The sequence below is a fragment of the Adiantum capillus-veneris genome, chromosome 5, assembly GCF_014529385.1.
Source record: "Adiantum capillus-veneris isolate H3 chromosome 5, ASM1452938v2, whole genome shotgun sequence".
Taxonomy (NCBI): Eukaryota; Viridiplantae; Streptophyta; class Polypodiopsida; order Polypodiales; family Pteridaceae; genus Adiantum; species Adiantum capillus-veneris.
The window spans coordinates 166595336-166607608 of record NC_140935.1 but is presented as its reverse complement, the minus strand read 5'-3'; the positions used below and the strand labels follow the sequence as shown (position 1 = coordinate 166607608).

Here is a 12273-nt window from a genome sequence, read left to right as displayed (position 1 = left end):
TGAAACTACCGTTCACATTGGCCATACGATGTCCGACCATTTGCAACTTCAAAAAGAGGGTCTCAAAAATAAAACAAAAATCATTGGAAAGAAACCAACAACTAAGGTTAGCTGTTGCCACGTCCTCGTGACTGATAGTGGCTACAGTCAGGTGGTTCGTCCGACGCGTGTCTTTAGGCGGTCTGTGTGGTTGGAAGATCCACTCTGCGTGTTCGTTTCATGAGGTGTGCACACGGTCCTTCCCGCAGCCAAGCTGGCTATGATACCATGAAACGAACTTGCGAAGTGGATCTCCCAGTTACACGGACGGCCTAGAGACACGTGTCGGACAAACCACCTGACTGTAGCCATCATCCAATAGCTCCCCCGTGCTGGGGCCAGCGTCCGAGGACGTAGGCGTGCACTTGTAAGACCGAGCGTCCCATACCACCCGGTCTCACCTCCTCGAGATGACCTTGCGCACTCCTAACCTCATGGGCTAACCACTGGCACTCTGTTGGTTGGGGTCGATAACTACAAATGAGGCCTTGGCCTCCCTCTTATAATAATGGTCGGCCACACTGGCCGGGTTCAGGCTACATCTGCCCGGACACTAGACGCCCAGCTTGACGGCGTCTAGGCTAGATCCCCTCCTGTGAGCGGGACATAACAGCTACTTTGGTCTTTGCTCGCTCTATTGGGCTTCTACATCGGTTTCCAAGGGTGGTAGTCATCGGAGCCTCCTTTGCTATCTTCTTGGAGTTTCTGTCCTGAACTCTGGTCTTTAGGAGCCACCTTCAGCAAGCGGACTGGTTACCAACCTGACTGATAGCTCCTTGTCAGCTCAAATGCAGTGCTGTGTTTCTCATCTTGTGGCATCCTCCTAATGTTAGTTGCCTCTTCTCCCTCATCTTCGTTTTCGACTGTTCTCTATCTTCTCTTTATTCATTGCCTGTGCTGTCAGATTATTCCTGGTTGGCTGGCAATGCCCAATGCTTGACCTCTTTCCATTGACGATGTTCCTTGTCCTTTTCACTGTAGGTTGCTTTTGGTGGTTCAGGCGTTCGATATACAGGAGCAGAGGCTACTTTTGATGGAATACAGTTTGCCATGTGGCTAGTTGTATCCAGGTTTTAGGGTCTCCAGAATGATGCCTTCGGGCCTGCTTTGTAATCAGTGATGTACTTGCCCTCAGAATCGGTGTTCTGAGGGATATTTCAAGAGAGAGAAATCAGCATCTTTTCACTGTGTGCGTGCACGTGCGCGCGTGCACATACAGAGAGAGAGAGAGAGAGAGAGAGAGAGAGAGAGAGAGAGAGAGAGAGTCTAAGAGCTGTTTGCATTTATACAGATACATGTTGGTGAATTGCTCAAGACAAAGGTTAATGGATTAATGGCTGGTTTATTTTTCCGGGGCCAGCCCAGTATTCCGCCAGTGAGCATTCACAGATTGTCAAGTTACTACAGTGGGAGACACGGGAGTAATTTACATCTTAGGTCATGCTTTGTGAAAGGTCTTAGAATAAGAACGTCTTGCTTATCTCAGAAGCCTGCATACAAAGCTCTTCATGGTGCTCCTTGGAAAACAATCTGTGGTGGCAATGAACTTTTGGGCAAGTACAACAAGAGACGACAGCACCATTTCAAAGTGGATCACATCTGGATGAGGCCAGACTATGAGTTTCTTTCAATGGCACTACCATTGGGGTCATTCTCTGATTCTTTTTAAGATCCTATTCCATTTTTGTATACTGATAGAAGAGGTGTAATTGAGATCACACGGGTCGAGGTCCTTTCCAAGAAATGATGGCTGCTTACATAGGTAGCTATCACGGCTTTTTTCCGAGTTAGTGTACCCCTATTACAAATATTTGTGCCTTCAACCGGATAACAGCATGTCTTTGAGAGGCTTGTTTTTTCCTTTGGTTTGGAAGGATCTGTGCTTTCTCCATTTTCTGAGGTACATGAACTAGAAGCTACACGTCTAGGCTTTAGATGTTTGGGTCTAACAACGGAAGCTACTAGGTGGCTCCTGGGAAAACTACTATTTTGCTCTGAATCTAAACTGATTGCTTTGTTTGCTAGCTGCGTGCTTCTTGCATTGAGGGGAATAGTCAAGCCTCAAGGAGGAAGCTTGTATTCTACGCAGATCAGTGAGTGCCAAAATCTCCGGATTAAAAATGCCTTTTGATTGAGCCGTTTGGGTTTTAGTGATGTCAGATCGAGCTCCCTGTGGCAGCCGCCTTTTCTTTTTAGTGATGGAAGATCGAGCTCCCTGTGGCAGCCGCTATTAGCTTGTGGACATCACCTAAGATTAAGTTTGGCTTCATAATGTCATCACACGAAGAAAAGGGCCATGCCTATAACATTGAGAGAAGTTGAAAATGGCCACTTAAAAAGAATGAAGAATTTTTTTTCATTTTTCCAGCGTTGGCTTCAATTATCTTATCAAATCTATTCGAATTTGAAGAAACCTTCAATGTTCATAATCCCTTTTGTCATTACAGGCATGCAAGAAATCATCTAGTGATGCAAGGATTGTTGGGAATCAATTCATTTAAAAGTGTACGGAAATTTACTAAGTTAGTTTGAAAGGATATGATGAAACTTCAAATAACAATTCTCTACATCTTTACTTACAACCTACTCATTATTATCTTATGTAATTTTGACATGTTGAGAACTCGTTATGGTTACATAAAATACTATCTAGCCTTTGCTTATTGTCTAGTGAAATGCTTCTGATTGAAGTTCAATAGAAAATATCGTCATTGTGTCTCTACATACTGTGTTATTGTCTCAGTGGAAATGTAAATCACCTTTGTTAAATCAAAGTGTTGTATTAGAAACTTCATTGTTATAAAAATAGTGTCGATGCCCAGATAGTTCTTGAAGAAAGAACCAAGAAAATCACATTTCCATGAAAGGCAATTAGATGTCGGTTTTGCCTTTTAAGGAGCCAACACGAAAATGCAAGGCTCTATGCCATGTGGTGTCAGGAACTAACCTAAAAATGTTATATAGTAAACAAGTCCGACATCCTAAGTATTGCACACGTTAAATGGTTTCTTGAACTCTTGTCAATACTTTTAATCAATGGAAATGTATGGTGGACAAAACTATTTAACTCTTTGCTATAAAGAAGAAAAGAAGTGTTCTCTAGGATTATGGCTTCTAATACAAGATTTTGTTAGTGCTCAAGAAATTGAAAAAGCAAACTCTCTTCAGAATTTTAGGCTCGGGCCTCTGATGTTGAATATTTTCTTTACGATAAGCAAAATAATAGAGTTCGTGGATAGTCCATAGCTAGTGCTCCCTTTTATAGCCATCTCTTCAAAAGAGCAAGAAAAATTGTCGAGGAGCAAAAATTGTAAAGTTGAAGCAAGCCAAAGACTTACTAGCTGCTCTAGATTTGGTACAAGATGAACTCAAGAAGAAAGGCCTAAGAAGTATCTCACAAGAATATCAAATAAAGAGAGAATTGAGTTGGGACTTTGTCTTGTACCGGTGACTCATACAAATACGCACTGTGGTTTTGTTTTTGAACTATGACCTGTTGCTTTGATCATAGAGAAATTTGGAAATGGTTTTTGGCTTTGACATGGTTGGGACATACTTTTCAACGTGTCTTGGAAACTTAGTGTTTTTCTGACCCTTTGCTACTAGGAATCTCGACTAGTTCTCTAATCTACATTCTAGTTATCATGGATTGAGCTTATGCTTCATAAGAATGAAATCTTCAACTATTTGAATAAATGACTTTATCTATATAGTTTACTAGCCTTTTTGTGGTCGTACAACCGATAAGATGCTAAGTGAGAACTAGATGATTGATCCCTGGAATGACCTTTACATAAAAAGCATCTTTCCCACTCTCACTTTATGTGACTTTTTGCTTCTAACTGGCATGGCGAGTAGTGATGACCTACCCTTGAGTAGCTCCGGCTTTGTTGGTGTAATACCTGAGAAAGTGTGCCAATATCTCGGCTAGTTCTCAAATTTACATTTTAGTTACTATGGGATAACTTGTGCTTCATGTGACACCAATCTTGAATGATTGTTGGGGTTTCTGCCGAAAGGCAAGGTATTGTTGCAATAGATGCCATAACCAAAAACATGGGATCACTACATTAGTTATACTAACGTTTGCTCATCTAAAGTGAATGGGATAATTTTTGACCGTGGCTATTGCTGGTCTTTTGTCTATTAGAAGTCCTAGTATTACTTCATTAAAAAATGGTGATAGGCCTTCAAGGCTTATAAAATTTTGCTTGATCCTTTGGAAATCAAGTGTCGATGCTTAGCTTTGAATAATTTGAATTGTAGATGACTATTATTCACCGGCGTTTAGAAGCATGGTCTTTTGATACTTGGATTAAAAGTGGTGGTGGCCTTCTGATCACAATGAAAACATGTGGAAAAATACTTCTTTATGTTTTGGGGTCTATAAATTTCAAAAAATTACATCATATCTTGAATACTTTAATTTTTCATTAAATATTTAAGGGATCTTTTGACACTTGGATTGGAAGGGTTCGTGGCCTTTTGATTCTGAGGATGTAGGTGATGTTGAGGACGTTGCAGGTCTTGCTGCAAGGATTGCTGCTGTTAGAGTTATTTTGCCTACGGTAGAACAAGCTCGTTGGGATGTTAAGGGTGCGCACGCTCATGAATTGATTGCGTTGTCTGTGAAGCGCACCATTTTTCCTCACATCCGTTCAGCAAAATCTGCAAAACAGGCTTGGGATATTTTGGCTGGTCTTTATGCAAGCCGCAATGAGGCTAAAATTTCTTTGCTGCGTAAAGAGCTGGAGTCGAAGATTATGTATGAGGAAGATGATATGCACACTTTCCTTGCTAGTGTCAAGAATATGAATGAGCAACCGATTTCTGCAGGTGAAGTTATTTCAGACAGTTCCCTTGTGCAGACTGTTCTTGATGCCTTACCGGATTCTTACCAAACTTTTGCTAGTACTTGGGGACTTATGACCCAAGGAAATCCAGAAATTGTTAAGTTTGATGCATTATGCACATTGCTGTTACAACAATGCAGCCACTTCTTATGGTTCTGCTGCGAGTGGCAAAAATTCTGTTCCTAATGCTTTTGTTGGCAGCAATTTGTCTAGAAATTCTGGTGATAAGGGCAAAAAAAAGATGTGTTGCCATTATTGTAAAGCCAATGATCACTTGATCAAGTCGTGTCCTAAGTTGAAGGCCAAAGAGGCTAAGAAGAAAGAGGGTGGTTCCACTACAAATGCTGGTTCCACTACAAATGCAGCCATTTTTGAGTCTTCTGTGAAAGGAGACTGTGTTGCTCATGTTGATGCAGAATGGGCTTTTAGCGCAGAGTGCACTTACAAACCTGCCGTCCCTGATGCATGCTTGTCAGTTGCTGCAAATTCACATGTGTGGTATTTCGATAGTGGTGCTACAAAGCACATTACCTCACATCGTGAATTGTTTACCTCTCTCGAGTCTATCCCTCATGGAAATTTAGTCACTTGTGCCAACAATGCCTCTTATCCAGTTTAGGGAGTTGGAAAGATTGTGCTCGCTGCTACTAATGGCAGTTCCTTCACACTTGTTGATGCACTTTATGTACCTGGGATAAAAAAGAATCTCTTGTCTATATCCGCACTTGCTAGACTTGGACTTGTAGTCAAATTTGTGGATGACAAATGTACAGTTCATGATCTCAGTTTTGGTGATGAAATTGTTGCATCTGGCCTTTTGTGTCGTGGGCTGTATAAGCTCACTTTGTATGACAAGTGTGGACAAAATTTTGCAAATGCTGTTGTAGATTCAAGGGCTATTTCAGATGCAAAACTTTGGCATGCACGTTTTGGTCATCTGAATTTTGCCAGTTTGCTGCGTTTGCAGAAATCTGATATGGTTTCTTCTTTGCCGCCTCTTGAAGCACCTGTCAAACAAGTTTGTGAAGGCTGTATTTTGGGTAAGATGCAGTGTTCTAAGTTTCCAAATGATGGTTCAGTTCGGGCCACATGCAGGTTGCAGCTTGTGCATAGTGATGTTTGTGGGCCCATGCAAACTCCGTCCTTGGGCAATTACCTGTACTACGTGACTTGCATTGATGATTACTCCAGGCATGCATGGGTATTCCCGCTTAAAGCGAAGTCCAAAGTTTTTATGTGCTTCAGAAAATTTCTGGTTATGACTGAAAATGTCTTGAAATGTACTATGGGCACCCTCCGTTCCGATCGAGGGGGGGAGTATATGTCTCATGAATTTAATGCATTTCTGGCTAGTCTTGGGATAAAACACCAATGTACAGTGCCTTATACACCTCAGCAAAATGGTGTTACTAAGAGGAAAAATAGGTCATTGACGGAAATGGCACGATGTATGGTCAAAAGTCAAGTTTTGCCGCATTCTTTTTGGCTTGAGGCCATCATGTGTGCAACTTATGTACTTAACAAGTGTCCTACGAAAGCTTTGCAGTCTATTACTCCATATGAAGCATGGCATGATAGAAAGCCTTCTATTGAGCACATGCATGTTTTTGGCTGTTTGGCATATGCTTTGGTGCCACAAACACAACGCAGAAAATTGGATGATAAGGCTGTCAAATGTATTTTTGTTGGTTATAGTGAAAGCAAAGGTTACAGGTTATATCATCCACACACAAAAGGTATTCTGGTTTCACGGGATGTAGTGTTTGTGGAAGATTCTGTTCAGCCCTTGCTGTCATGTACTAGAGACAGTAATGTAAGCTCACAGGACATTTATGACACTTTGTTGCCTCTTTTTAGTGGTGGAAATACGCATGTAAGTTCCAATGAAGCAAATGTACAACCTATGGGGGTTTTTGAAAATGTTATAGATCAGCCTATTACTGATGCACATGTACATGATGTACTTGATGATGAAAGGGTTGAAAATGAGCAGGCTAGAGGTATGCCAAAATGGCTGGTGCACACTTTGCATGACAGTAAATTGGATGCACCTTTGTCTAGCCGTACTCGTTCAGGCTCTCGCCATGCATCAGATTGTTATGCTTTGGCTGTGTCTAGCTTACATGATGTTGAGGAGCCTCTGTCTTTTGATGAAGCACAGAAGTCAGAAAATTGGATGGCTGCCATGCAATCAGAATATGATGCACTTATAGAAAATGACACATGGACTTTATGATTTTCCTCCTGGCGCCATTGGTACGAAGTGGGTTTACCAGTTTAAATGCAAGCTGGATGGTGAGATCGATCTTCATAAGGCTCGACTTGTTGCAAAGGGTTATGCACAGCAAAAAGGCATTGATTGTGAAGAGACTTTTGCTCCCACTTGTCGTATCACTACTGTGCGTTTTCTATGTGCATTGGCAGCTCATTTTGGTTGGGATGTACATCAATCAGACATTGTTACTGCTTTCTTGAATGGTGACATATTTGAGGAAGTTTATGTAACGCAGCCTCGCGGTTTTGTCATAAAAGGACAAGAGGACAAAGTGTGCAGATGTAAGAAGGCTTTGTATGGGTTGAAGTAATCTCCTCATGCTTGGTATGAGAAAGCTGACACTCATTTGGTTAAACGAGGTTTTTGTAACAGTCCAACAGAAAGCACATTGTATGTAAAGCGTGAGGGTGATGTACTTCTCATTGTGGTTCTTCATGTCGATGATTTGCTGATCACTGGACCAAATGAGAGACATATTGTTGAATTTAAGGCTGATTTGAATGCCACTTTCAAGATGAAAGATTTGGGGCTGTTGCATCATTACTTGGGTATACAGTTTAAGCAGTGTGATGGTGGTATTGCCTCGTGTCAAAAAAGCTACATAGAGACATTGCTATGTAAGTTTGGACTTGAGGATTGCAAACCTATTGCCACTGCCATGGAAACAGGTTTGAAGTCGAGTCTACATGATGCTGACGATCCTGCTAATGTCACTTTTTACCAAACTGCTGTTGGCTGCCTCATTTATGTATGCAACACGAGGCCAGATATTCAGTTTGCAGTCTCACAGGTCAGCAGATTTATGCATAGCCCAGGGTGTAAGCATTGGCAGGCTGTCAAGAGGATTTTCTGCTACCTCAGTGGAACTCTACATCTTGGCTTGTTTTATCCCTAGGGGGGATCATTGCCGCCAGACTTACATGCTTTTCCGGACTCAGATTGGGCTGGTCGTTTTGACACGTGAGTGTCCACAAGTGGTTTTTGTTTCATGCTTGGCAGTTCATGTATATTATGGTTGAGCAAGAAGCAACCTACTGTGGCCACTTCGAGTTGTGAGGCTAAGTACATGGCAGTCTTGACAGCTGCGGCTGAGTGTGTGTGGCTCAGACGCCTTATGGCTGATTTGGGTGTTGGACAGGACATTGCCAATAGTATCTACATTGACAGTTAGAGCGCATTGGCAGTTGCGAGGAACCCAGTTTTTCATGCTCGCACAAAGCACATTGAGGTGCATTACCACTATGTCAGGGAGAGGCTCTCAGCAGGAGAGATCAGCTTGGCTTATGTACCAACACAGGACAACCTTGCAGATCTTTTCACAAAGGCATTGTCTCATGTGAAGCTTGAAGCTTTCCGCAAAGCTTTGGGTTTACTCCTCTTTGTGGACTAATCATGTCCTCAGGGCATGGCACTTCCCTTTACTCATGTGCCAGCTCTCGTTCACCGCATAACTCCAGGGGGGTTTTGTTACCATATACATGTGTTAGTGATGTGTGTGAACACACTAGGACCGCCCGGGCATTTTTTTTCCTCTTTAGGAGGGTTTTTTCCCCCGAGCATTGTATATACGCCCATCACTCTAGGGCTATCTATCTTTCCATTGCACACTAAGTAACACTCTCTCTATTGTGTGCCTTGAGCTTCCTTCGTCTTCTCCAAGTTGTGTGCGTTTCTTTGCAACCCTAATTCCAACAGCAGTAAGCTTCCGCTTCCAGCTCAACAATTGGTATCAGAGCTTTGGCAATATCCCCTTGCTTCCTCGCGTGTGCAATGGTCTTAAGCTTGAATAAGGCTCAAGCCTAAGGTGCAGAGAAGCAAGAAATCAAAAGCCTTACAAAGAAAATCAGATTAGCTTTTTCAAATGCAAGCAAGGAATCATTGCAAGGGAGCTTGTTGTAGTGTTGGTAAGCAAAGTAATGGCATATTCAAATAGATCCAGAGAGTTAATCAAAGTAAGTTTGTAGAAATTAAAATTCCCTCTTAAGGTTGAGATTCATGACGTAGCGATGCAGAATTAGTTCAATCGAGCAACATAAAAAAGCTTTGCAAGCGAGCAACATTCTTAAAAGAGAGTGTGCAACACTGGTCAAAAACTAAGGGAAAGAGTGTGTATCCAAGAGACACAGTACAATACACAGAGGCAAGCGCAGTCGCGGTAGGTCTGATTGCCGCGAGTTGTGGGCCCAGGGTGCCAGTTGTGCATCCGGCACTCCTTGCCCTTGTGCTACAGGCTGTCGGTGTGGTGAGTTCGAGGGTGGCCCTTTGTTGATTGCATACTGCAAGTGCGGAGATAGGTGCACTTGCCATAATCTCTCTCTCTCTCTCTCTCTCTCTCTCTCACACACACACACACACACACACACACACACACACACACAGGGGCTCACCCCAGTGACCCCGTCAGAATGCACCCATGATGGGTCAATTGTATGCACTGCCGAATCAATGCCACCTCATCACCTACATGCCACACCATCAGTCGGAGCTCATCACATCAGCTACGTGTATTGAAGGAATTGCCAGCAACAGTGGTTAACTAAGCCTTTACCAACACCAATCATCTCGCTTTATTTTTCTTTTTCATTAAAAGTGGCCTTTTGTAATTCACACATCTCATGGCAAGCAACAAACCTTCTAGACATCTTTTTATTTCTTCAATGACACTCCAATCAACGAATCCTTTTATGATTATGATGGGATAAGACACTGATGTGGCTAGAGGTAAGAACTTCCCATATGTGAATCCCCATGTCTTTGTGTCCCACTCTTATGAGGTTAATGGGTAAACCTAAACGTGAGGTTTGGGCGTAAGGCAAAAACCCCGCATGATGGTAGCTCATTAGTAGCACCAGGTTGTGAGAAAACCTAAAACTCACAATTGGCAAGTACACAACAAACTCATGTTCTCGTGAGCGTGTACAACTTAGTTTAAGTGGGCGTATGATGATGATGATGATCGTGCCAAGTTTGATTGAAGGGGGAGATTGTTAGGGTCAGCCAAAACTTGGACAACCAAGATTGTGTGAACATAGTGTAAAGCCTATAAAGGCCTAAGAAAATTTAATGATAACTCTCTTTTTCCCTTCTAGAGTTTATGTGTATCTTATCTTCTCCTCTCCTCTCTGTTCTCTGCATACTCCAAAGCCCATGTCTATTCGAGAGGTAGTAAGCTTCCGCTTTGTGCTAAAAACTATTTTGGGTACCATTCGGTAAGCAATTGAATAGGCCAACGAATGAATTTTGCCCAATTTCACATGTAGTATCTAATTATCTTCTACTGTAGCTTGGATGACAATTAGTATTACAACATGTACATAGCGTCTTCAAATTTGTGAGCATTGTGAAAGGAGTTTGGATGGAATCGACTTTCCCATGCTGCAATAACAAAGAAATAAGAAAATAAGGTTTTGGGAGACATGTGAAGCAATGAATGGATGTAAGAATTTCTATTTTGAGTTACCTTGACAACGTCGATTTTATATTAAAATTGAGTTAGACATAAGCTGAAAGAAATGAGTAAAGAGAGGATTGGTATAGGCTTGAACATTTTTGGTGCTAGAGTACCAAGAATGCAAAGTATGCATCCTTTTGTCACTCTAGATAGCATAACATAGCCTAAGCCCATCTCAAACACATTTTTGAAAATGAGAATTGCTTTAGATATACTGTTTCTCCTTGGGAATTATGTCCAGTGATGGCAAAGGAGAGAATCTAAGGAACATTGATTTATAGTACCAACATCCATTAAGAGAGCAACGTGGATGTCTCGTGCGACTTATTGTGAGGATTGCTCTTGTGGATGTAATTTGAATAGCTATAGCTTGTAACCTTGGATCCTGTGAGTCCTCATAGTCAATTATGGTACAAGATTCCCCATTTGCAGCCCAAATAGCAAGATCGGTATTCTTTGCAATCATTGCCTTAGAACCAATTGGAATTTAGTGTAACTCATGGAATTTTGTGTCGTTTTTTGAAGATTGGAGTGCTTGAGTGTCACCCCCATTGCTCTCAATCGGAGGTCATCTTTGTGGGTACATATATTGGTGGTTGTGTCATTGATAAAGTTGTGAACGTCATTATTAGAGAGTATACATGCAATCAAGAAATCCCTTATTTTGTATTTGGTTGGCATTTGAGTTCAAATTGTTTGCAAAAATTTGACAAATGAAGCATCTTTGGCATGACAAACTGAGTATGACATGTTGTGAATGGCTGCATGAAGCCATTATGTGACAATGAAGTGATGTATCAATTAGTATATAATTATGTCTTATGTTTACAAATTGGGGGTAATTTGGCAACGTCCCCAAATGGAAGGATGAGTTTGTTATGGGTCAAGTAATGTGCCACCTGTGATGTTGGTTTTTTTGTTGAATGACCATGTTAAATTTCATTGATGTTAGCATTGGGACCTAAACTATTATTGCATTCGATTCTTTCTTTTGGAAAAGTTGTTGTAGGATATTTGTGATCTTTGAGGGGGATATTGGATGTGTAACGATTTGTTGAAGTGATGCTTGTCAAGCGTCATGGCAGTGCTTGTGTTGGCTATGATGAGAATTATTTTGTTATTGAAAATTATTTTATAAGCTATGTGCCATATTAAGAAGCTCATTCCAATTCCAAGGGTGCTTAATATGACAAGCAAGCTCAAGCTTCATGATGATATCTCCTTGAAAATGCGGTTTTGTTTAAGAGTCACCACTATATTTTGCATGACTACAGTCTTGTGCAACATTCCTAATCTTAAAACGAGTGCCTTTCGATGAGTCCATGGTTTTGTCTTTGAAATTGGGGAATGTTTTGTGTCATGCAAAAGGTACTTCTAGAGGACTACATTAATCATTTGGTGCTTCTATTAGTCTCAACAAGTGTCTTTGAGTGTACTCTATATGTACATCTCAAGGTCCCGTTCATTGTTGACTATATTGCATAGTTGGCATTTCACAAAATATGATTTTTTAGTGTTTACATTGAAAGGAGTTCAGCCTCTGCTTGAAATAGTATTTTATTAAGAAGCATGTTAAAGAAGAAAGTATTTGTGTAACATTTATGGCCTAGTAACTTGTGTGTAGCGGAAAATAGCATGAACATAGTGAGCATTTC

The 12273-nt window shown here is 41.3% G+C and overlaps 1 protein-coding gene across 2 annotated transcripts in view; it reads left to right on the top strand.

Annotated features, from left to right (window-relative positions):
- The window catches only part of LOC147458507 (protein TIC 100-like), a 54247-nt gene extending 52317 nt beyond the window's left edge, over nucleotides 1–1930 (top strand). Inside the window, exon 11 of one of the 2 annotated variants that reach the window (XM_086513156.1) lies at nucleotides 1331–1930. In XM_086513156.1, the coding sequence (XP_086369282.1) occupies nucleotides 1331–1708 (378 nt within the window). In that variant the 3' untranslated portion in view covers nucleotides 1709–1930. Of the gene's footprint in view, nucleotides 1–1020; nucleotides 1247–1330 lie in introns of those variants that run through there. The other variant, XM_086513157.1, reaches the window with a different exon arrangement.
- The last annotated feature ends 10343 nt before the right edge of the window (nucleotides 1931–12273 follow it).